The 22,254-nt window shown below is 39.1% G+C and overlaps 1 protein-coding gene and 1 long non-coding RNA gene across 2 annotated transcripts in view; both read left to right on the top strand.

The window, feature by feature from the left end:
• LOC116433083 (multiple PDZ domain protein) overlaps positions 1-22,254 on the top strand; it is a 155,140-nt gene that overhangs the window by 102,566 nt on the left and 30,320 nt on the right. The window contains exons 18-19 of the mRNA XM_031990803.2: positions 10,538-10,643; positions 11,102-12,782. Coding sequence (XP_031846663.2) covers positions 10,538-10,643; positions 11,102-12,782 — 1,787 coding nt within the window. The remainder of the gene's footprint in view (positions 1-10,537; positions 10,644-11,101; positions 12,783-22,254) is intronic.
• Positions 4,357-7,464, top strand: LOC143174397 (uncharacterized). The gene is made up of 2 exons (XR_012998277.1): positions 4,357-4,639; positions 7,302-7,464. It is a non-coding gene; the product is annotated as an uncharacterized LOC143174397 (long non-coding RNA).

The raw sequence follows: 22,254 nt of genomic DNA on the forward strand, positions 1-22,254 counted from the left end.
CCGAACCATAGTGAATCTCACAATTATCCAACAGCATAATCGCCAACTTCGCTGCATTTCCGCATCTCTCGAACGATCACCAAATTAACAGCTCAATTAACCCTCTGTTCACGCACCATCCAATTAAACTAGCCACGGACATCCGACCGCAGCATCGCTAATTCAATTATCGACTCGAACGTTCAACGAGTCGCGCACCAAAAGTATCCCCTAAAGCCGTTCGGTTGTTTTCAATCAAAATCGAGAAACAAAAGAGACGATTCTTCGTCGATACGATCGGGGTTTCCGCGATAAAAGACAGGGAGAAAGGGAATCAAACGAAAAACCACACAAAAAGATGCACACGAATGAGCAGAGCCGCGCTTGGAGCTTTCTAGTGGCGGTGCGCGTCACCTTTCATTTCTGTTCGTATCTCTCTAACGAATCTAACGAATCTAATGAATCACCAAAACTCGTATGTGAACCTTTTCACCTTTTTGTAGAGGTCTACTACCATTCCACTACTGTCTATTACTCACTGGCACCTTTCTTCACTATTATCAAGAGGCTCTCGTATTCCGGGGATCGATACGTGTGTGTACGTTCACTACTGCGACTGCTACTGCTACTACTACTATCATTGCTACTACTACTACTACTACTACTACTGTTACTACTACTATCATTGCTACTACTACTACTACTACTACTACTACTGCTACTACTACTATTACTACTACTACTACTACTACTACCATTGCTACTACTACTACTACTACTACTACTACTACTACTACTGCTACTACTACTATTACTACTACTACTACTACTACTACTACTACTACTACTACTACTACTATTACTACTATTACTACTACTATTACTACTACTACTACTACTACTACTACTACTACTACTACTACTACTACTACTACTACTACTACTACTACTACTACTACTACTACTACTACTACTACTACTACTACTGCTACTACTTAACACGGGGGACACGTTCTTGTACTTGAAAAGCTACTTTTCTCGACCACTCAAAACCACTCGACACTCCCGAAAAAGTTTGAGTACGGGTGAACGGATGGTATAAACCTTTCCCGATGGTAGTCGCTGGATATCTGCCCGCAAGTTACGTAATGCAAATCGATTCTCCTGCAGGCTTCTCCTGTTTCTTTCTCCCCCTTTTCTTTCTTTTACCCTCCTCCCCTCTGTTCTGGTTCTTTCGTTTCTTTTTCTCTTCGTTTCGTTTCCTGGTTTCTTTCCTTCATCACCTCGAATACTGCTCAATTCTCATACATTCGAATGCGCGTGTATGCGTGTACTTGTGTACACGTGCACGGGGTGTACCGTCGATTCTATTGCGATCCGATATCTACGGTGGCCTCTTCTTTTATGATACACGTTCGTTTATCTTTTTGGGGACGTTGATCGTTGTCTCTTTAACACTGCGTTGATCATTGTCTCTTTAACTGTTTTTAGCGAAGCTAGACACCTTTCGAAATTTTCACTTGACACTACGTCTAGCGAAGAAAAGACACCGTTCGAAATTCGCATGTAAAATTATTTTCTAAGATTAGAATTTTAATATTCTGAATTTTCGATTTTTCCAATAACGGTTATGAAACTGACTATAAGAAACGTCAAAATTCAATCGAGGAAAAGCTATTAAACTGAGAAAAGAATTATAAGTTAAACTTTCGGTGTCTTGATATCTTTGGTAGAAATACTGTTAAAATTATCTCAGTTTAATCATGATTCCTCGATTGAATTCTCGACGTTTCTTATACTTCATTCCATAATCATTAGAAAAGTCGAAAAGTCAATTCAGAATATACGAACAACTGGAAACTAATCTTAAGCGAACATTTCGAATGATGTCGTTTAACCCTAATCGTTCCACGTGTTTATAACGAATCATACCACGATGTGACTCGCAGTCACTTATGAGAATAAAAAGAACGATTAAAATGTTGTTGTTTTTGTTTATATTTCCCAAACTTTAAAAATCCCAAGAAAGCTTCTGGAAATACAATATGAGATAATCAAAAGATTTAAGTAAAATGTTCAAATGTCACTCAAAGTCACATCGTGATCCGATTGGAGTTAACGGCTTCGTTAGAAATAGTTAAGATCGTGTTTAGTATTTAATATTCATTGAATTATATATATACAGACGCGTTTTGCAACAGAGCGAACGGGACACCCCGTGTATACACGTGTTACGTATATCTATACATTCGTGTATATATATAGATGTATACGCGGTGTAACTTTTGAAACGGAGTCTCGAAGGCACGCGATAATCACTGTCGTTTACGCTCTCACCCACCGCCATCGTCCATCTTCATTATTGTTCGCATCGATGAGTCTTCACCGAGCCTGCACGTCGCGGGCGGGGATCGATTGATCGCTTCTGACCGGCGAGACTGGATCGTGAACTCTCAATGAACACCGCGCTTGTTACCCCGACAATGCCTGCGGTAGTTTTCAACGAGGAGAATGTTAAGGACAATATATCGGCTTCGCCACGGCGAAAGTATTCGCTCGGTATCGGACATTTTTGCGATAGTTTTCGCTCGAGATTATCGGAGCTTTTTCATTTAGAGAATTATCGGGGAGTTTTAATTGGAGAACTATCGAAGCTTCCCGACGATCGAGACTGTTGTTCGGTTAATGGATAATTCGTGGTTTAGTTGGGAGTTAATTGTAACTTCGATCGAAATTTGAGTGTTCGGAAAATCGTTTGGTGTTTTGTAATAGGTTTCTGTTTGGTTTTAACAATAGATTTACGGAATTAGTTAGATTGATGGATAGTGAACTTTTTAAACCTTTGAACTCAACAGTATTTTTCGTTATAAATGTTTATTATGTTCTGTTCGAACATTGGTAATACTATTAGCAAGTAAGATAAAGGAAAAGCTTAAATTAAGGGTTGGAACTAATTTGTTTTTAAGGTTCATGTGTTGATATTTAATATAACATTGAATATTGAATTTTAGTGTTCAGAATTTCGGTGTATCGAATCAAATGGCGAATGAGAGTCGCCTCTCGAGAGGGTTAAACATTATTCAGTTACAATTTTCGCGACTTATATAGACGAACACGTAGTGTTCTAGGAACAATAGAACGAAGTGTAAAATGAATGTCCGTAAATCTAGTGTTAATTGACATTGTTCTTTATTGGTATCCGTTCTGAGGATTATTTATTGGAGTATTTAGTTTGTACTTACGAGAATCTGGTGTTCGGTTAATTCAGTATTAATTGGATAAAGGGAGTCATTGGGAGACACTGTTCAAGAGTAAGCGTAATAGGATAATCTGGGAACAGACGCCGCTGGGCTCGTGTATAGGGTCCCTTGATGATTTAATGCTGATGCTATGGTGATTTCTGTAGCTACAGTGGAAGATGAAAGTTACTAGCAGCAGGATTGCGCGGTGTAACAACGGGAATCATTGAGAGTCACTGTATGAGACTAGATGAGCTCGAGAAAATTCAAGTTAATCAACTGTGTGGAGTAACGTTTTGGTTCGTAATGAATCTAGGGAGAAACGTGTTGAATTAGACGAAATGGAAATATATTTGTTAATGAATTTAATTATCATCGCAGTCTAATAAGTTGATTTAAATAGTTTTCATTAATAATCTTAAATAGTACAAGAGAAAGTCATTAATTGCAAGCATTTATTCAAACAATTTTAAATCGATAATAATTACTTTATGTTTTACTTCTTAATATAAATGATCATATAATGATAATTGTCGTATATTTTCATAGTAGTTTGAATCTATTTGTCTAAACAGTTTCACACCGAGAATGCTACATAGATCAAGTTCAACACTAGAACTACTGAGCATTTAATATGATTAATATGTAATATGTGATATTCATTATACTATTCAAGAGCAATTATTTATTTTCAAGATCATTTCGAATATACAATGCTTTTAAAATATCAATAATTGCGAAACGAAAAGATGGAAACCGTAGTTCTTGTTAAAGATTATACTTGCTGTACCTATACTACACTTCAGAATATTTATTTTGCAAGTATTTAAATTATCAAGGCATTTTTGCGCAAGATTTTTAAATAAATTCGTGTATTTGTACAGATACAGGGCTAGGAGTCTCTTCGAATCTCAATAAACGTGATGTTCTAATTTTTATGAATAATTGGAAATAAATCCTTCTAATTGCTCGGTAGTTCTACTGTTAAAACACGTGATACTGAAAATGTTAAGAAGTTTAAATAACAATCTGCAGTTGACAAACTTGGTTCTCATTTTTACGAATAATTGGAAATAGTCATTGTAATTGCTCGGCAGTTCTAGTGTTAACAAACGTGATACCGAAAATCTCAAGAAGTTTAAGTAACGATTCACAGTTGACAAACTTGGTTTGTACGGGTCTCTGACAATATTATACTCGCACTGCTGCAGTCACCCCCACCCCGTACACCGCTGGCGACCTCACTTACTCCCGCCATTTTGGCTCGGCTCCTGGCCGAGTGGAAGCTTCCGAAAATCCCAGTCGTTCAGATCTGGTCTTAACGATCGTGTTGCTTTTTATCGTAGGGCTGTGACATTCTGTTACCATAGTTAGAACGAAATTAATTGACCGCTCAAGGCTACCAACCCCACTGACCGTTAGTAAGTATGGGATTTATACTACATTCAAGTCAAAGTATTTCAAGTAATTCAATCGTGTTTAATAATATACTCATTCGAGTAATACGTAATTAAAATATTCTTCGCTATTTGATATTAATACTTTCCATCAGTCGTGCTTCATATATAAATTTCAAAAAATATGAAAATTCTAAAGACGAATCATTTGCAGATGAGGGATGATTCGGTTAGCCTTGATCGTTTGATTAATTACGGGTTCATCTTAATTGGACGGAACATGATTTTGAAAACGATGTAACAGTAGATTGACGACGTTCAAATAATTCTGTGATCTCTTGCTTATCGATGAATTCATTGTCATTTGGAAATTTGATGTACCAAAGTTGTGAAATGTTCCTTTGACACGTGCTGCAGAGAATATTCGATGTTTCTTCGCTTCAGTTGTCTCGAGAACAACTGCTGTCGATAAAAATGCATAGTATTTTCTGTTCACAGAGCTTGTTCCACTTTTCAATGGCAGTTAACGATAGAAAGTAATTGTTATTAGAAATATTTCTATAACCATTGATCATTGAAATATCGTGTAACATTAAATTCCAGAGTAAATCATGTTTACTTCGACAATAACGAACGATTCTTCTCGAAATCATGAAATCTCGAACGACCCAATGTTCTGTCCACGTAACAAACACCATCGCCTCTACAGTGTCCGCTGAATCGCATGATTCCACGCACTCGATCGAATTCGCTGACTAGTTCGTAGACAATCACGGGTGAACAAGACCATCGATACGAACAATAATTCAGCATTCACTACCGGAGAAGGGTCGTCGACAGGAAACGTGAATCCAAGATGGCCGCGCTGTAGACAGAGCCATGCGTTCGAAGAAAGTTTCAGATTTCCTTGGGAATCTTATCCTCCATCGTGAATCTTTCGAACTTAATAACTTTCCTGCTCGAATCAGTGAGTTGAGTGGATAATAATGATCTAGCCTCTATTTCTGAAGTTTCCTGGCAAGAAAGTCTTTGTGAAACGTTGGAATAATTAAATACTGATATTACAGTGGTGTTAGTAATATCAATTATCATTGATTATTAATGTTAATGGTTGTAGTATTAGTATTTAATAGTAATTACAATATTGTTAATATTAATTATTATTAATTATGTATATTAGTAATATTAGTAATGTAATAAGTATTTAATTAATCCAGAATATTTCACTTTTTTTCTCAAATCAGTGAACCGAGTGAATAATAATGATCTAACGCTTATTTCCAAGGAAAGAAAGCCTTTGTGAAATATTCTTGCATTAATTAACTACTAATATTACAATATTATTAATAATATCAACTACTATTACCTATTAATATTAATAATTGTAATATTAGTATTTAATTATCATTACAATATTAGTAATTCAATATCACTATTTCATTCGTCCAAAATATTGCACAAGAACTTTTTCTCAGAAACTCAGAAATAGGATAGTCTGACTATTATTTCAAGCCACTCAATTCATCTTCAATCGGTGCACGCAGATCCTTCCGATTTCGAAACTGATTAAAGCGTCGTTGAAGGATAGGAAGCGGGGAGAAGTGAATTGGAAAACTTGAAACTTTTCTTCGCCGGTTTTACCCACGGCCTAAGGCAACGCAAACTTCCCTGTCGGGTCTCGTCCTGACAGGGAAAATTGCGATGCCTCTATGGTTTCGACGAGGCCGCCAACGCTAACTTTCTCGCATATTATTTTGGAAAAGTGATTGTTTTGCCTGGGCCCGTGATACGCCACTTTAAGCTCTCGCCTCAACATCTATTTACACGAGCATCAACCGTTCGCTGGAAAGGGGGAATAAAGTGGTTGCGGAATTTTCTCAATTTCTCGGTGTAGCAACTGTGTTTATTATCGAGAACAACAGTTCGGCGTTATTTTAATCGCGCTCTTCGACTGGTGAAATATATTGCGTTCATCTATAACGATTTGTCTTTATTCAAAAAACAATTGAGTTACAAAGACCAAATGAAATTATGGAATCTGATGAATTTTTCAATATTCAAAGACTGCGTTCGTAATCGAGAACAGAAAATTCGTGTTGTGATCTTCAATTGGTAAAATCTTGCTTAAAATTCTAATAATTCATTTTTATTAATTAATAATTAAAAAAAGAAATTTCAGTACACTGAGGAAAGTTAAATCTAGACATTTATTTTAGAACTTTAAATTGTACTTTGGTTAAAGTTTCTAATAACTAATTTCACAATTCAGTGATCGATATTTGAACTCTATTGTTTCTTATAATATTAGAATCAGTCGATTGAAATCCACGGAAGAAACGTGTATTAGAGAAACAACAAATCATTACAACGGTAATACGATTCTGGAATTCGATCTGAAATTCAAAACAGAGATTTATTCACCGTTTCCAGCGGACGGTTCGCGTCAGGCACGAAAGCATCTCTAGCGTTTCGACGCGTCAGCGCGCTTTTGTTTTCTGGTAGAAAGAGAGAACATTTAGAGGGAATGCTGCGCGATGGAATGCGTTTGGCCGATCACGATTCCGTAGACGTTGCTCCCCCGACTATTTTTCTTGTCTTTTTTTCCCTCTCCACTTCGAATATCGCCGGCGTGCCGCACACGGCGTTCCCGCTAAACTAATTCGGCAATGTTATTTTCATTTTTCAGGGCAATGCTTAAATCGTCCAGACCGGGACCGTTTGCGAAGCAAGTTCGATCAATTTGCCGCAGTTAATCGACCAAAGAAAAAAAAACGAATGAACGAACGAACAAAAACGAAACAAAAAAAAAACAAACAAACAAAAACAAAAAAGAACCAAAAAAAAGAAAAGACAGAAAACAAAACAAAATAACTAATGATATCCGATTAATATTAATAATGGTAAACAAACACACACACACACACACACACGAACACACGCAAACACACGCAAACACACGATGTGCTCGTCTATAAAAGTTTTAATAATAACAATGATATTCATATCCGAAAGCAATGACCAATCATGATGTAATATTATACATGAGTGTTTTTCTTTTGCCTAAACGTGTTCTTCGTATGATACCCTATCACCGTTCCCTGCCATCGTTTCATTTCTGACTCTGTCGGACACGGTTTGTGGCAAACTTTAATCGAACTTAAATTGTAACAGCAGCTTTTTCTTTTATGCGAGTTGTTCACGCTTATTATTGTTGTTCATCGTTCCGAATGATCTTCGTGTAAAGAGATATATTTTGCCGTCGTTACTGGGCGCGTTCCAAGTTGCGCGATGTGTATTACAAAATGGCGGACGGAGTAACGGTCGGTTCAAACGGATGTCTAAATTCCAGTGATGTTTCTTTCAATGTTAAAGATGAGAATATTATTAATATCATTATAGTATTACATATGAGAATAGTATATAATACCGATATTTTTTCTTCTATCTTTAAATCATTTAATGTCCTCATAATTCACGAAGATATTTTTAGTTTCGTTCTCTTCGCCATTTTGAATCTGCAGGAAACACATTTGTTTCGAGGCAGCTTTTTTCAACGATTTATAACACGAATTGTCGGTTATATGGTATTGTTGTTTCAATTTAAAGTCGAATATTTTTCGGGCAAACCGTGAATGTTTCGTTAGCAAATGTTGCTAGTAACGTTATTCAGTTCGATGAACTTTTACATCGAAGGATTTGTTTGAGAGTAATAGGTAAGTTGTCAAGATAGTTTTTATTCAAAACGATGCATCGGTTTGATGCATCGGGAGACTTTAACGCGAGGAGCTACGATGATGCAGTAGACGGGCTGCGAAAGAAGAAATAATACTTTGATCGTGATTCATTGTGATTCTGTTGTTTTTTCTCGTATAAGCGAATTACGCTCACGGAAGTCGCGCAAAGTTATTTTTATCGGTTCAAGTTCCAGGCGCTCCCTTTATGGTGCAGCCTTTCGACATTTTTTCAAGCGAAGGCGACTTTTTTTGTCTTGCTTATATATTCTTTGATGCGAGGGCGTGTGTTTGATTGACAAGTCTGCTTTTCTGTCGAAGTATTTGATATATGAATATTGAACAGGAACAAAGCATTCGGAAAGGAAAGGTGAGGATGTTGTTTAACGCTTGTTGTTTCAATAAAAATAACGCTTTTTGTCTCACGTATTGGGATTGTCGATTTTGATTAAGATAAGAGTGTAAATTGTGGACGAGAGATTGGAATATTACTGAAATGCTTGTCAAGGAGGTGAGGTGTACTTTTGAACTTGTTTTCGTAATTAATTTTTTCAAAATCTAAACTTTCAAGTTTCCAAAGTCTTGAAGTTTTAACTTTCCAATGTTTCAAAGTTTCAAATTTCTAAAGTTTCAAAGTTTCAAAGTTCCAAAGTTCCAAAGTTTCAAAGTTTCAAATTTTCAAACATTAAATTTCAAACCTTCAAAGTTTCAGATATTAAATTACAAACCTTCAAAGTTTCAAACTTTCAAAGTTTCAGAATTTTAAACTTTCAAACTTTCAAACTTTCAAATTTTCAAACTTTCATACTTTCAAACTTCCAAACTTCTAAACTTTCAAACTTTCAAACTATTATATCTTTCAAATTTTTCAAAATTTCAACTATCAAACTATCAATCTTTAAAATTCCTAAATTCAGAATCTTTTGGATGTTCAAATGTTCAAATTCTTAGAATCCATAAACTCCATATTATCAGGCTCTTATATTTTGAATGTTTCCAGTTTCTAATCCCTGGAAGATAAAATAAGCTACACCAATAGAAATAAACCCTGCAACGTACCGCTTCTAACATGTTGAAATAGCCGCTGCAACACGTCGAGATTCAAATTGACCGATTTAATTATGTAGGCGTAATTGGTTGTCGCTAGTGGAGGCAGTTGCACCGAACGCAACGTGTATACTATTTTGTCAGCACTTTGTCATTATATGCTAGTGATTAAGCAAACTACTGTACTTCGAGTGTACGTAATTAATCAGTACCTGTATTACCATCCACGCTAAATACGTGGCCATTTTTTATACCTTACGGTCAATCGACAAAGCGTTAGTTACAGGTCAATCGTTTCTAATAAATAAAATATATCATCATTTCTTAAATTAATTGATATGAACTTTATAAATATCGATCGATCTTTCTGATTAATCTATCGATTCTAAATGAAAACAGGAGAAACAGCATATGAGTGAAAACGATGTATTAAACATAGTAATTGTAAATATTAGATATTTAGTATTCTTTTATGAATGTTTGTATCACTTGTCTGTATACTAGTTTCTAATTCTATACTTCTTCATGTTTTCTCGATACGAATAACTTTTGCTCCATACTTTATTTTTACTGTATGTAGGTCAAGTCTGACTATAGACGAATCAATCTTCTTTCTATCTTTTCTCGAATACATTGAATACCACTGTAGAAATAGAAATATTATCAACACTGTTATAAACATTTCCTGAAATTCAGTTCCAAACATTCTTCAAAGATTGCACATGAATGGAAATTGATGAACCATGTAGTTACTTTATTCTTCTTTATCTATGTTCGATAGAGAAATATTCAGTTTCTTCTATTTTGTCATTTTTTAAATTTATTATATTGCCCTTTAATATTTGTTCTATAGATATCATTTTAATAATCTATCGAGTAAAAGTTATTCATTGTAAAAAGAATAGATCTTCGGAAAAGGAATTTTTCAATGCTTCTTTGAATCTATTTAGCCTTCGAATTCGTTGGTTCAGCTAAAAGAAAAACAAAAGGAACAAACTGTAGCACCCTTTTAAAAGCGTTTGTATTTCCCGCGTAAACCGCTCCCTTTCTCTGACGCCATAGAGACGGTGTGCTTGACGATGAGATTAATTGCCTGAATTCTCTCGATTTTCTTTTTATGTCCCGATGGCCGATCACACGGTAGAGGGTGCCGCCGATTTGTCCCGTGAGACGCAGCAAAAGCTTCCCGAACGAAAGCGAAACGACAGATCACGCGGCCGAACTCGAGGACTTCCTCTCCTCCAGATCAGGTACCATACAAATCCATTCTTCCTCTTAGATCTCTTGCTAGACAATGTACAGATTGCTTTTCGTGCAAACGTCCAAATTTCTCAGAGTTTCAGAACTTTAGAATTTTAGAATTTCTGGATTTCTAGATCTCTGAATTTCTGGATTTTAGAATTTTAGAATTGTAGAAGTTTAGAATTTCAGAATCTCAGAATTTCGGAGTTTCTACATGAAATCTTTGGTTTGCTTGGGATTCTTTAACAATTCCTCCTCCCAACTTGCTCAAATTTATGTCCATCTATCTAGATCCTCTATCCCATTGTAGTCACTCACGTCAATATTCCATCCAAATAATATTCTGCATCTTCCTTTTCTCACAAGACTTGTCCTTTATACAGCACAGTTCATTAACATATCCCATACCTTTCTAAAAAGAGAATTATCGTATAACTTTTAACCACTCTCGATGCAATCGTCCCAGGCGTAACAGAGCTATCAATGGACAAACCGGAAACGGACGATGAGGAAGAAGAAAACTGGAAGGACGCGTCGCCGTTGACCCCAACGTACAGTCCCACGGATCTGCCACGAAAGTTCCCTCAAGACCAGAAGCCTCTGAAGACAGTAGAAGTCGACGTGCACGAGTTCTACCCAGCAAGCAGCGGCTCCCTAGAAGACGTGATCATCGCGGACATAAGCCCAACGTCCTTGGACATGAAGATAGCCGCTAGATACACCCACGACATGACAACAGGGATAGAGAAAGTAGCTCCGAAAGTGAAGTTAAAGAACGAGCCGTCGCTAGAAAAGCCACCGGAACCTCAACCAGTCCACAAACGTCTCGACCCGGAAAAAAGGAAAGAACTAAAGCGGACGGACTCCACAGAAAAGAAGTCCACGCCGAAAGAACCGTTGACCAAACGCGAGGAACTGGACAAAGCAGTTAAAAAGAAGATTCCCAAGAAACAGGACACCGACGCCGACGTAAAACCCACAAGAAAGAGGATCGACGAGGTGGAAGAGCCTCCCGAATCCTCGAAGAAGACTCCGACTACACCCGAAGATTCAAAGAAGGAGGAAGACGCGCCAAGGACAAAGGAGCAGAGGAAGCTGCAAAAGGAGCAGGCGTGCATAGAGAGAGTCACCGAGTACCTAACGAGGCACAACGTCCTCGTCTATTCAGACTACAGCCAAGAGTCCATCCTTCAGCCTCCGCAAGACGCAAAGGAGCAACGAATACGTCCATCCACATTGGAGGAGTTAGACAAAGCTCGTCCAGCCGAGGGAGTCGATGACAGAGGTACCCAGAGAATAGAGGATTCGAAGATCACCCCCGAGGAATCGACGAAGACGCCATCCACCGTGGTCTCCGACAAACCTTGGACCGCCGAGCGACTCCCAGTGACAGTGGCGGAGTCGAAGAACGCGTTGACTCCGGAAGACGCGACCCAGCCGAAACGCAGGAGCTCGATGCGCAAGAAGACGTTCTCGAGGGAGTCCTCGAGGGAGTCCTTGCTGGACGAGACGAAGAAGGAAGTCAGGATACAGGAGAACGTCGAGGAGATCTTCTTCGAAGAGCCCAGCGAACAGATATCCGGTATACTGCCTGAAGTTCAGCTGGTGAAGGCTAGGATCATCACTGCTGAGGAGGCAGCGGCCAACAGGGCGGAAGAGGTCGCCAGGGTGGAAGTACAGTCGCCGCCGGAAGTGGTGGTCTTCGTCGACTCGATCAGAGTGAGGAGTGGTAGAGTACCTTCGCCGGAAACGGTGGACACGTCGCACCTGCAGCTGGTCAACCTGGCGAAGTCGACGTCCGAGAACACGCTGGTGGATCAGGTCGAAGAGGAGAACAGGGTGTCCGAGAGGAATTTGAAAGCGGAGATTCTGTTGGATTTGTCGAAGGTACCGGATGTCGGCGAGGTGCTGGGGAAGGCTGCTGAGGGGGAGAGGAAGTTGAGCAGGACTGGCAGCGAGGGCTCGAAGAGGGGAGAGCTTAGGAGGATCAAGGATAGGGATGGATTTAAGATTGGAAGCCTCGCGCAACCGGATCAGCCGGAGCTCACGGTTCTGCTGGAGGCTGGTGTCACGGAGAGGAGGAGGGCGGCTGATGAGGAAAGGGAGGGCAGAGTTCTTGAGGATGGATCGGAGAGGATCGCTAAGAGGTGAGTGATATTAGAATTGTGGATTGGGAACTTGGGAGTGATGAATTAGATTTTTGTTTGATTTTTAAGTGGTTGATAGGGGTAGGATTTAACGAGATTTAATTCGAGAAGAAGGTTTCAAGGATTCTATACTTTAGATATTGTAAACATAATTAAATTCAGAATTGAGATTTAACTCTTAAGGTTAAAGCCATTGTTCTATAATAATGAGTGAGATTCGTGATGAAGATTTTCAATAGGATTCAATATATATATATGTATATATATTAGTTCTCCCGAATTCAAAGTAAATATTATTCCTCTGTAATCTACTGTTATACTTAGAAGGAAATATAGGTGTAACATATGCTTAGAATTTTTCTCTTTTTCCAATAAATTATTAATGACAAAGGCCGTAACGATCAGAGTTGAGAAAGAAATCATAGGCCAAGGGGTCAAAGCAATTAAAAATATTGAAGTTCCTTATTATTAACCCTTATTAACCCCAACTTTGTTCTACTTCAAGTGGAAATTTCATTTGAAGATAATAAATCGATAGCGAAATAGTCACTCGCTTTGATGCGTGGGCAATGAAAAATGTTGAGTTTTTGTTAAATTAATCTAGAAATCTTCATCACGAGTGTCGCTCGTCATTGTATGGCAAGTGGTTAACACGTTAAACGCCGTGTCGGTCACCGATGACCGACGCTTCTGAAATACTTCACAGAAGCTACATATACAAGGTGACTGCTGTGAACTAAATATTTAATTACACGAATAAGTTAATAATAATATAACGCAAGAATTCTAATGTCAAGCAATTAATAATTCTTATTTTCTTTCGCCACGAAAGAACAAATCACGTATAAAACGTTCAAGATTCTATTACTGTGTTAAACCTCCAATCCCCATTGATTACATCATAAATTACAATTATTCCAGTAACGATAAAATAAACGTCACAATAAATTGAAACCCACTGTTAACAGTCAGTTACATTTTCGCGTATAAATGCCGATACGGAATTCCCACGTTGCTCACATCTTAATCCAAATTATCCCGGTAAGGACTTGTCAAATGTCGATTAAAGCACAACATAGTATAAAACGTTCAAGATTCTATTACTGTGTTAAACCTCCAATTGCCATTGACTATATCATCAATTATAATTACTCCAGCAATGATAAAATAAACCCTCACAATGAACGTAAGCCCACTGTCAACAGTCAGTCATATTTTCGCGTATAAAAGCCGGTACGGAATTCCCACGTTGCTCATATCTTAATCCAAATTATCTCGGGAGGGTCTTCAAATGCCGATTAATGAAGAACGTTATGCTCCGTGCAGCCTGTTGGCTGGATTACACGAGTGCCCGCGGAAACCCCGAGAAATGCGCACAATTGGTTGGAAATCTAGGTCGCCTGGAATATCCACAGAGTGTTTCGCGACCCGAAAATTCTATACCCGGTCGCCTCGGCCTTTCTCTTTTTCGCGTGGCCGATCATTGCGACCCGAAATAGGCCCGGCAATCAATTATTTTTCTTCCCGGCGTCGAATGTCTCGGCGGCCCCTCGTTCCCTGTTCCGTTTTAACGTTTCCGCCCAACGATGAAACGCGAGACCGGCAATCCCGACGTATGTAGACACGCGTTATTGCTGTCAAACGTATACTACTCCGTGCACCGGCCCGTCTGCCGCGCCGTCGTGGAACAATAAACCGAATGAATACGATCTGCAAAGTGAATTCCGGACGCCCGGGCCAAACTGAACAACGTAAACGAACGTTCGACCCCGGATAAACTTCTGAACACGAATATCGAAGCCATTACATTCTTATAAATCGCGAGAAACGAATGATTTCGTGATGGTGATTGTTTTCGATGGTTAATCCTTTACCTTTGAAACACCAGCTATGACATTTCAAATAATTGTTGATTAACCCCTTGACCTACAACGAGTGAGACTCGTGACGAAGTTTTTCAACATGATTCAACAAATATACATATTATTCAGTTCTTAGAATTCTAACCCTTTGTACTCTAGAAATGTTTCATGGAGATACTCGACACTTTCTGATGAGGTACAAAAGACATTTTCTGAAACTCGAGAAATTGCAGATAAATCGAGAAACAAAATGGTTTTATTTCAATATTCCACATATTGATGCATTATACAAGTTCGATAGTGAATAGCAAACTTTACAATTTTCAAATCAAGCGACTGACGTGCTTCTGGAGTGCAAAGGGTTAAATACAATTATAATCGAGCTGTTTGTAGATCTAGAAATTACTGCCTAGTACAAAGAGTTAAACGCTGAGAAGGTGGCACGTCTTGGAACTCTTAAATTCTAAAGTTAAGAAGTTTGATACAATTTTCTACGTTTCCGTGGAATTATTTCAATTGGAAACTTCAGAAGTTCGATGTTAAAACATAACATTCTTGTTACATTAAAACATTTCTATATCGTAAATAATGCTACCTACTACGTTGACATTGAGCTAGATGAACATGCAACAATAATAATGCAATTCAATGGAATAATTCAATATTATATTTTCTCCGTTTTGTGTATTTTCCTCTATGAAATCGCTATAACAACGTGTTAACACTTTAACTGCCGCGGTGGTTACCGATGACCGGAGCTTTCAAATTACAAGAAAATAATTACGACTTGAAGGATAATTGATTTCGAATACAAATTTTCCGTAGCGTAAATAACTAGATAATAGAGTAATATAAGAATTTTCATATCAAAGAATTAATAATCCTTGCTTTGTATCTTCGCTATAGAAAGGATAAGTGATACATAAAACGCTGATGTTTTTCGTGGCAGTCAACGTGTTAACTGTTAGTTTGTGCTGTGAGAATTTCGAGGCGCATGTTTGAACTATGGTCGACCCGTGGTTACATCGTGTACGGCTTCTCTGAGCTTCACCGGACAGTTTACTCGAGCTAATTGTCGTTTAATGTTTTAATTACCATGGACACCAATTTTGTTCATTGTTTGTAACGAATAGGCGAAGAGAGGCTTCGTGTTTTAGAACAACCACGGAGCATTCGCGGAGAAGTCGATATTCCGTTGGCTGCAAGCTTCAATCCCCGCCCGCTATCATCCTCCTTTTTCCCCTACCCTTTATCATGCACAGCTAAGCTTCAAAAATACACGAAGCCGTACTGCGGGATCGCAAGATGCCCACAGAAACGATTCACATTCCTCGATAGCTAGCCTTTCATGACTGGATGTTGAAACGATAAACTCCGCTCGACGATTTCGCCATCTAAACTTCCTTTCCTCCGAATTTTTCTCGCCAAACAGGTTCACGCTGGTGTAATTTGAATTGGAAAAGTCTTGAACGCTTCCTTGTTTATTTGAAATAATCGACGTTAGGTTGTAGATGATTAGAACTGGGCTATAAGTGCACCGATGAGTGCGCTATTTTGTATTTAACCCTTTCTGTCATGGCGACTTTATATGAGGACGTACTAAATAAATGCTTGGTGTATCTAAATTCGGTAAATTTTATCGTTCGTAAACGTCATATTATCACAACCATAGATTCTATTTGACAATGGTGTCGACTTCTGTTGTCAAATTGTGTCACGAAATAAAACTAAAGACGCACATTCAAGTGGACTTAGGAAAAAATCATTCGTGAATAGGGTTAATTTGTCATATTGGTTCTTGTCATTGTTTGGAGAGTTTGAACGTTTCTATTGGAATGATTAAAAAGTCATTTCTGAAATAGGGAAGAATAACGTTTAAACAAGGATCTTTTTTTGAAGAATTTGTTTTTAATATCTTTATTAGAATCGATGATTTGAGAATATTATAAATTTGTGTGGATAGTAAGTGAATTGTTTTTGTGTGCTTTATCAACTTGTACATTTATTGTTTGATAATATTTTGTTATTTTTTATGATGTCCCGACAAATTGATAAATATGTGTTCGTTTAGTGTTCGAGTGTTCTGTGTCGAATCAGGCGCTGCGAGTCTACCTCGTTATTTCGACTGAATAGATTAAAAATCGATGAGGTACCCATTCGCCATGCTGGACTTTATATACAGACCATCAACGGAGAAAGCAAACATTGCGGACTAAATATTCGTTGATAGAGTACGAAACCTTGCGTATTTTCGAATTTTTACGGACTAATCGATGAATACGAAAATTATATTAAAAAAACGTACTGCCTAAGTCAATTCTTTTATCAGTTCTAAATGTTGAATCTCCATTCAAACTCATTAAAGTATTTATTTAACTGATTCCCAAAGGATCAAAATAAAATCAACGCTAGAACTATCAAATAGGTCGAAATAATTTCGAATTTCCCTTTCACGATCCTTAGAGAAATACGAACAGACTCTTTAGATATGACAGAATAAACGAATTGACCAAAGTTCATACTAAAACACAAGTCAATTGAGATTGTAACAAAGGAATTGAAATTCGATACAACAAAACGCAAACCGCTCGATTGGCCTGTTCACGGTGCAGAAATGGATGTAACAAGTAAACAACGAAATCATCGAAGAAAATCAATAGCAACGTTCAGCAAAGGAAATAACAAGGCCAACGAAAACCAAGCGGAATTCCAATCTGGAAGCCAAAGGGATCGAATGATCGGCGTTCTTTCGTCCTCGTCGGATAACACCGCGGTTCACGACCTAATCCGCGGCAAGCTATGCTCCCTCCTCCCTCTTACCCTCGCAGAGACACGGAACCAAGGAACTCCGGCCGGAAGCCTTTGGAACCGTACGCGAAGAGCGCGGAAACAGGAAGAGAATGGCTTGGATAGGATGCCGTGTGGCGCAGGTGAAGACGGCGCTCGCTTTAACTGCTGTCTGAAAGTGGGTTAAAGTAGCACCGAGCAACCTTCATCTTGTCAGGGGCTGGAATCGAAAATTCTATTCTATGCCGATTGGAGTGGGAAACATAGTAGCCTTTGTAGGGTAGGATTTAAAATCTGATATCTTTTGAGGGTTAGTATAAAAGGTATAACATTCTGTGTGGACTAGAATTGAGAATCTAATATTCTTTGCGAACTAAAATTGAAACTTCAATACTCTTTGCGAATTAAAATTGAAACTTTAGTATTTTTTGCGAGCTAAAATTGAAAATTCAATATTCTTCTCGAACCACAATCGGAAATTTCATATTCCTTATGAGCCAAAATTGAAACTTCAATACTCTTTGCGAGTTAGAATTGAAACTGATATTTTTTGCGAGCTAAAATTGAAAATTCAATATTCTTCTCGAACCACAATCGGAAATTTCATATTCCTTATGAGCCAAAATTGAAACTTCAATACTCTTTGCGAGTTAGAATTGAAACTGATATTCTTTGCGAGATAAAATTGATAATACAATATTTTTCGCGAACCACAATCGGAAATTTCGTATTCCTTATGGGCCAAAATTGAAACTTCAATACACTTTGCGAGCTAAACTAGAAAATTCAATATTCTCCGTGAACCAAAATAGGAAATTTCATATTCTCCGAGGTCCAAAATTGACAAGCAATATTCGTCGCAGTCCAACATTAAAACTTCAATATTCGTTGCGAACCACAATTGAAACTTCCACATCCCCCATGTTCCAAAATCCAACTGCAACATTCTCATAACCGACAACCGAAAACCAAAAGCCCAGCACCCCGCAATCCAACCCAGAAACCCCACCACCTCCTCCGAAACCAAAAATCCAATCTCCCTCAAACCACGCCACAAACAACATTACAAACCCAACCTAATTCGGCCCGCGGCAATCAATGAGCGCGGCACAGATAGCGATAAACCAAGAAAAGAGCGGGTCAACGGATCTTCATTTTTAGACCTCGGTTAGCAAGCCTGGGGCAGCACGGCACTAGGTCAAAGGAGCACCGAAAGGTAGGCAGAACGGGCGGCAAGAAACCCGAAGAAAAAGTCGGACAAAACGGCCGTCCGCCCCGCGCGGCCGTCTCCGGTGTGCCGGAAGGGAAGCAGAAACACGGATATAAATATAGAGAAGTGCACGGCCGGTGGGCGAATAGAGTAGAAGATAAAAGATAAGGATGAACGGTCGAGCGAGTTCGAAGGGAGCGAAGCGGGGCGGTGAATCCGCTGCGCGGAGCTAAAAGAGTGAAAGAGCGAGAGCAGCCCGGAGACACCGACAACGGAATGAGACGGGGACTCGAAAAAAAGCGGAGAAGCAACGGTAACGGTGTAAACCGAAGATGAAGATGGATGCACATCGGCCAGCGAAGGGAGAAAGATAAGCGGAGGCAAGGAACGAACAGAGACGGGTAGCTTTGCTGCAACGAAGCTCGCTCGGTACTTACTCCCACACACACACAGACGGTTGCAAAGCCTTCCTAACGACTCGTGCTCGCGTGGATTCCGCGTCACGGTCCCGTCCGTGTGTACGTTGCGGCTGTGTCCCCGTTGGTTCCGCGTTCGTCTGCGTGTGTACGTGTATCCAGCCGCAGGAGAATACTCCTGGAAACGGTCGGCCGCGATTAGTCGTGATTCGGTGGCCGGCATCGCGCTGTACTCCATCGCGATAACGAGAAAAGATACGCTCCGCGACGCGTCGTTTATCGTGCCCGTCCGCCCGCCCGCCCGACCGTCCATCCGTCCGTCTCGCGCGGGGTAGAGTGTGTAACGCGAGTGGGTGCACGTGAACGCACGAGCGCCACGTTTTCGTGTACACGCGGGCCGGAGTGTGTTGTTTATTAGATCAGAGTAAGCCAGTTTGCAGTGACGCACGGCCGCTCGGAGACACGCCAGTGAACACCTTGGCTTCGTTGCGGAACGCGAGAGGTACCTTTCGTTCTTTTACCTTCCTTTTTTCCTCCGTTTTTCTCACTCCCCGTTCGTTTTTCTCGTTTCTCGCGTACTTCGACGCGGAGCAAAGCGCACCGGGTTACTTGTTCTTTGGTCGCCCGCACGGGCGAGTTGTTTGCGAATGTTCAGCGAGGATCGCGTGGGTTTCGAGCAGAGGAGCTGGGCTTCTGTGGGAGTACTTTCGATCGTTGATTTTCATGTGTTTCTGTTGGTTTCTGTGAGCCGTTGATTGTTCCGGTGGCTCTTGGGATTCTTTGCTTGAGGAACGTGTGAGGTATCTTTTCATGTTTTATTTGGTTTTGTATTTCTTCGTGTTTCGAGTACGTTGTGCATTTTGATCCTTCGTCAACTGGATGTGTTTTTTTGTTTATAGAGAGCGAGGACTGCGGGAGTTTGAGACTTGTGTGTTTTTGTGGATGTCCAAGGTTTTGTTGTTACAAGATTGCCTCTCGTTGTCCGTAGATTCTGTATGTTTCTTTGCGTTTTTCATCGTGTTGCGTTGATACTTTGATCGGCTCTTGGGTGAATACTCCGGGATTCATTCTAAAACGCGAGTGATACTTACTTTGTATTTCTTTTTCTCTGATTTTCATTTCACTTGCTCTTCGGTCGCTTCGCTGTTTGTTTTTCTTGATTAGAATTATGTGCATTTCACGTGTTTCCTTCGATCCTGAAGATCTGGGGATCTCTGTAACCCCTTGACGTGTTATTTACTTTCTTCACTAAGCTCGTGTAATATTTTACTATCGACAATTTAGAAGAAATGCAAAATTGTCCATTCTACAAGTGGAAATTTAATTCGAAATTTAGAATTTGAAAATAGCTTTTTTGCTTTGATCTCCGGGCAACGAACAACATTGATCGTTGTTAAATTAGTCTAGAAACCTTCATCACTCCTCTCACTCGTCATTAAGGGAAGAGGTTAAAGAATTTTCTGGCGATCCTGCGTAGATTTTAATTTGTTATTTAATTCCTGGGGTAGTTCAATGTACGTGGATCGTGCGCAGATTATGTTTAAAGGGTTTGTTGTGGTTTCAAATCGCCCTCGAAGAAGCGACGTTCGATGTTTTCTTAATCCGTGCGAGATTCGTTGTATTTACTGATTTTTGGGTATAAACTGTCGTGCGCTGTCACTGTGTTAGAAATGATTACCGAGTTTTCCCCGCGCCATGTTTTTCTTCGCGCTCGTGTTTTTTGTTTGGGGACAGCGCCGCTCGCGCGGACGTGTTTTATTTGACGTTTGACACTGCCTTGGATTTTCTGTAGTAAATCATTCTTCTGGAACTTGGGTGAGCTTTAGTTTATTTCTTCTTCATTTTTTTTCGTTTTACTCCACTTGTTTCTCTCCTTTTCAGTAACTGCTCTTGTATGAGATGTAGAAACTTCAGAAACACCTTCTTTTATCATGTACACTCGAGATTCCTTTCTTTCTCTTTTATCTCCTTTCTAATTAATTTTGTCGAATTATTCGAACTGACGAGAGGCTTCGAAATTTCTGATAGGGGTTGTAATTTATTTATCCAAAACATTCTCATCCAATGTTGTTGGTTCAATTTTTTCGTTGTTTAGCACGATGAAAATATGCATGGAAATGTCAGATTTGATATTTCTACCGCATCGTGTATTTTCATCGAGAACTCCCGTCGACTCGCGGTCGTCCTTGTTCATTTTATACCTGTTTTTCTTCGTGCTTCTTATTCCCCGGCAAGCTGTGCATTTGCATAGGGAATTTAGATTTGATATTGCATTGGGAAACGGAATCGATCCGAATGACGATTGGATAACGGAAAGCCGCAGGAGAACCTTCGTGAACGTTCTTCCGGTTCATGGATACGCGTATGTAGTTTGCGGTCAGCTCGGTCACTCTTCGTCGTATAATATGATTTAACGTAGCCATGTATGCATCTACATATTATTCATATTCTACTGACCACGTTAGAAAAACGTACAAGAAGATAACTCTAGGCATTGTTGTTTTATTTTTAATTATAATAAAGAGTCTCATTTAAATTCATTTCGTCGAAGAAATCCTCTCGAAACAGTTATTTTTCTGGATAAAACTTGAAATGATAGAAACAAGTCTTTTCTATTATTTATTTTCACACAAGACAAGATAAACTTGCAATAATGACGTAACTCAATTCAATGATTCAATATTATATTTTTCATTTCGTGTATTTTGCTTTGTGAAATCGTGCGGCATTCAACGTGTTAAAAATAAATTGCAACGTCAGTAAATATTATTTTCTGGAGTAAATACTTAAGCTCAAAAAGTTCAATACGGTGATTGTTACGTGTACGATAAATAGACTTGTATATAGAATTCGTCATTTAATCGAAGGTTAAATATATAACAGGTGTAAAATAAAGAATTCCATGTTAACGGCCGTTCTGCGTATCTATTATCGTAGACTGTATTAATGTTTAGTGTGCTGCATTAAACAGCTATTATGTGAATCGAACAAGCGACGGTCTACGCAACCAATACAAATGTCGATCGCATTAGTGCTCTCGCGTGAGATGGCTGTTCGAAGTCCTAGAAAGGCGCCGTGGCGGAGAATTACAAATATGTGACGAGCTCTATTGTCGCCAATTTATTGTACGCTACGACTGTGTATACACGCGTTCGGATATAAAGATTTTGTAAAAGTTCATTTTAACACGGGAATTG

The sequence above is a fragment of the Nomia melanderi genome, chromosome 3 (assembly GCF_051020985.1).
Source record: "Nomia melanderi isolate GNS246 chromosome 3, iyNomMela1, whole genome shotgun sequence".
NCBI classification, from domain to species: Eukaryota; Metazoa; Arthropoda; class Insecta; order Hymenoptera; family Halictidae; genus Nomia; species Nomia melanderi.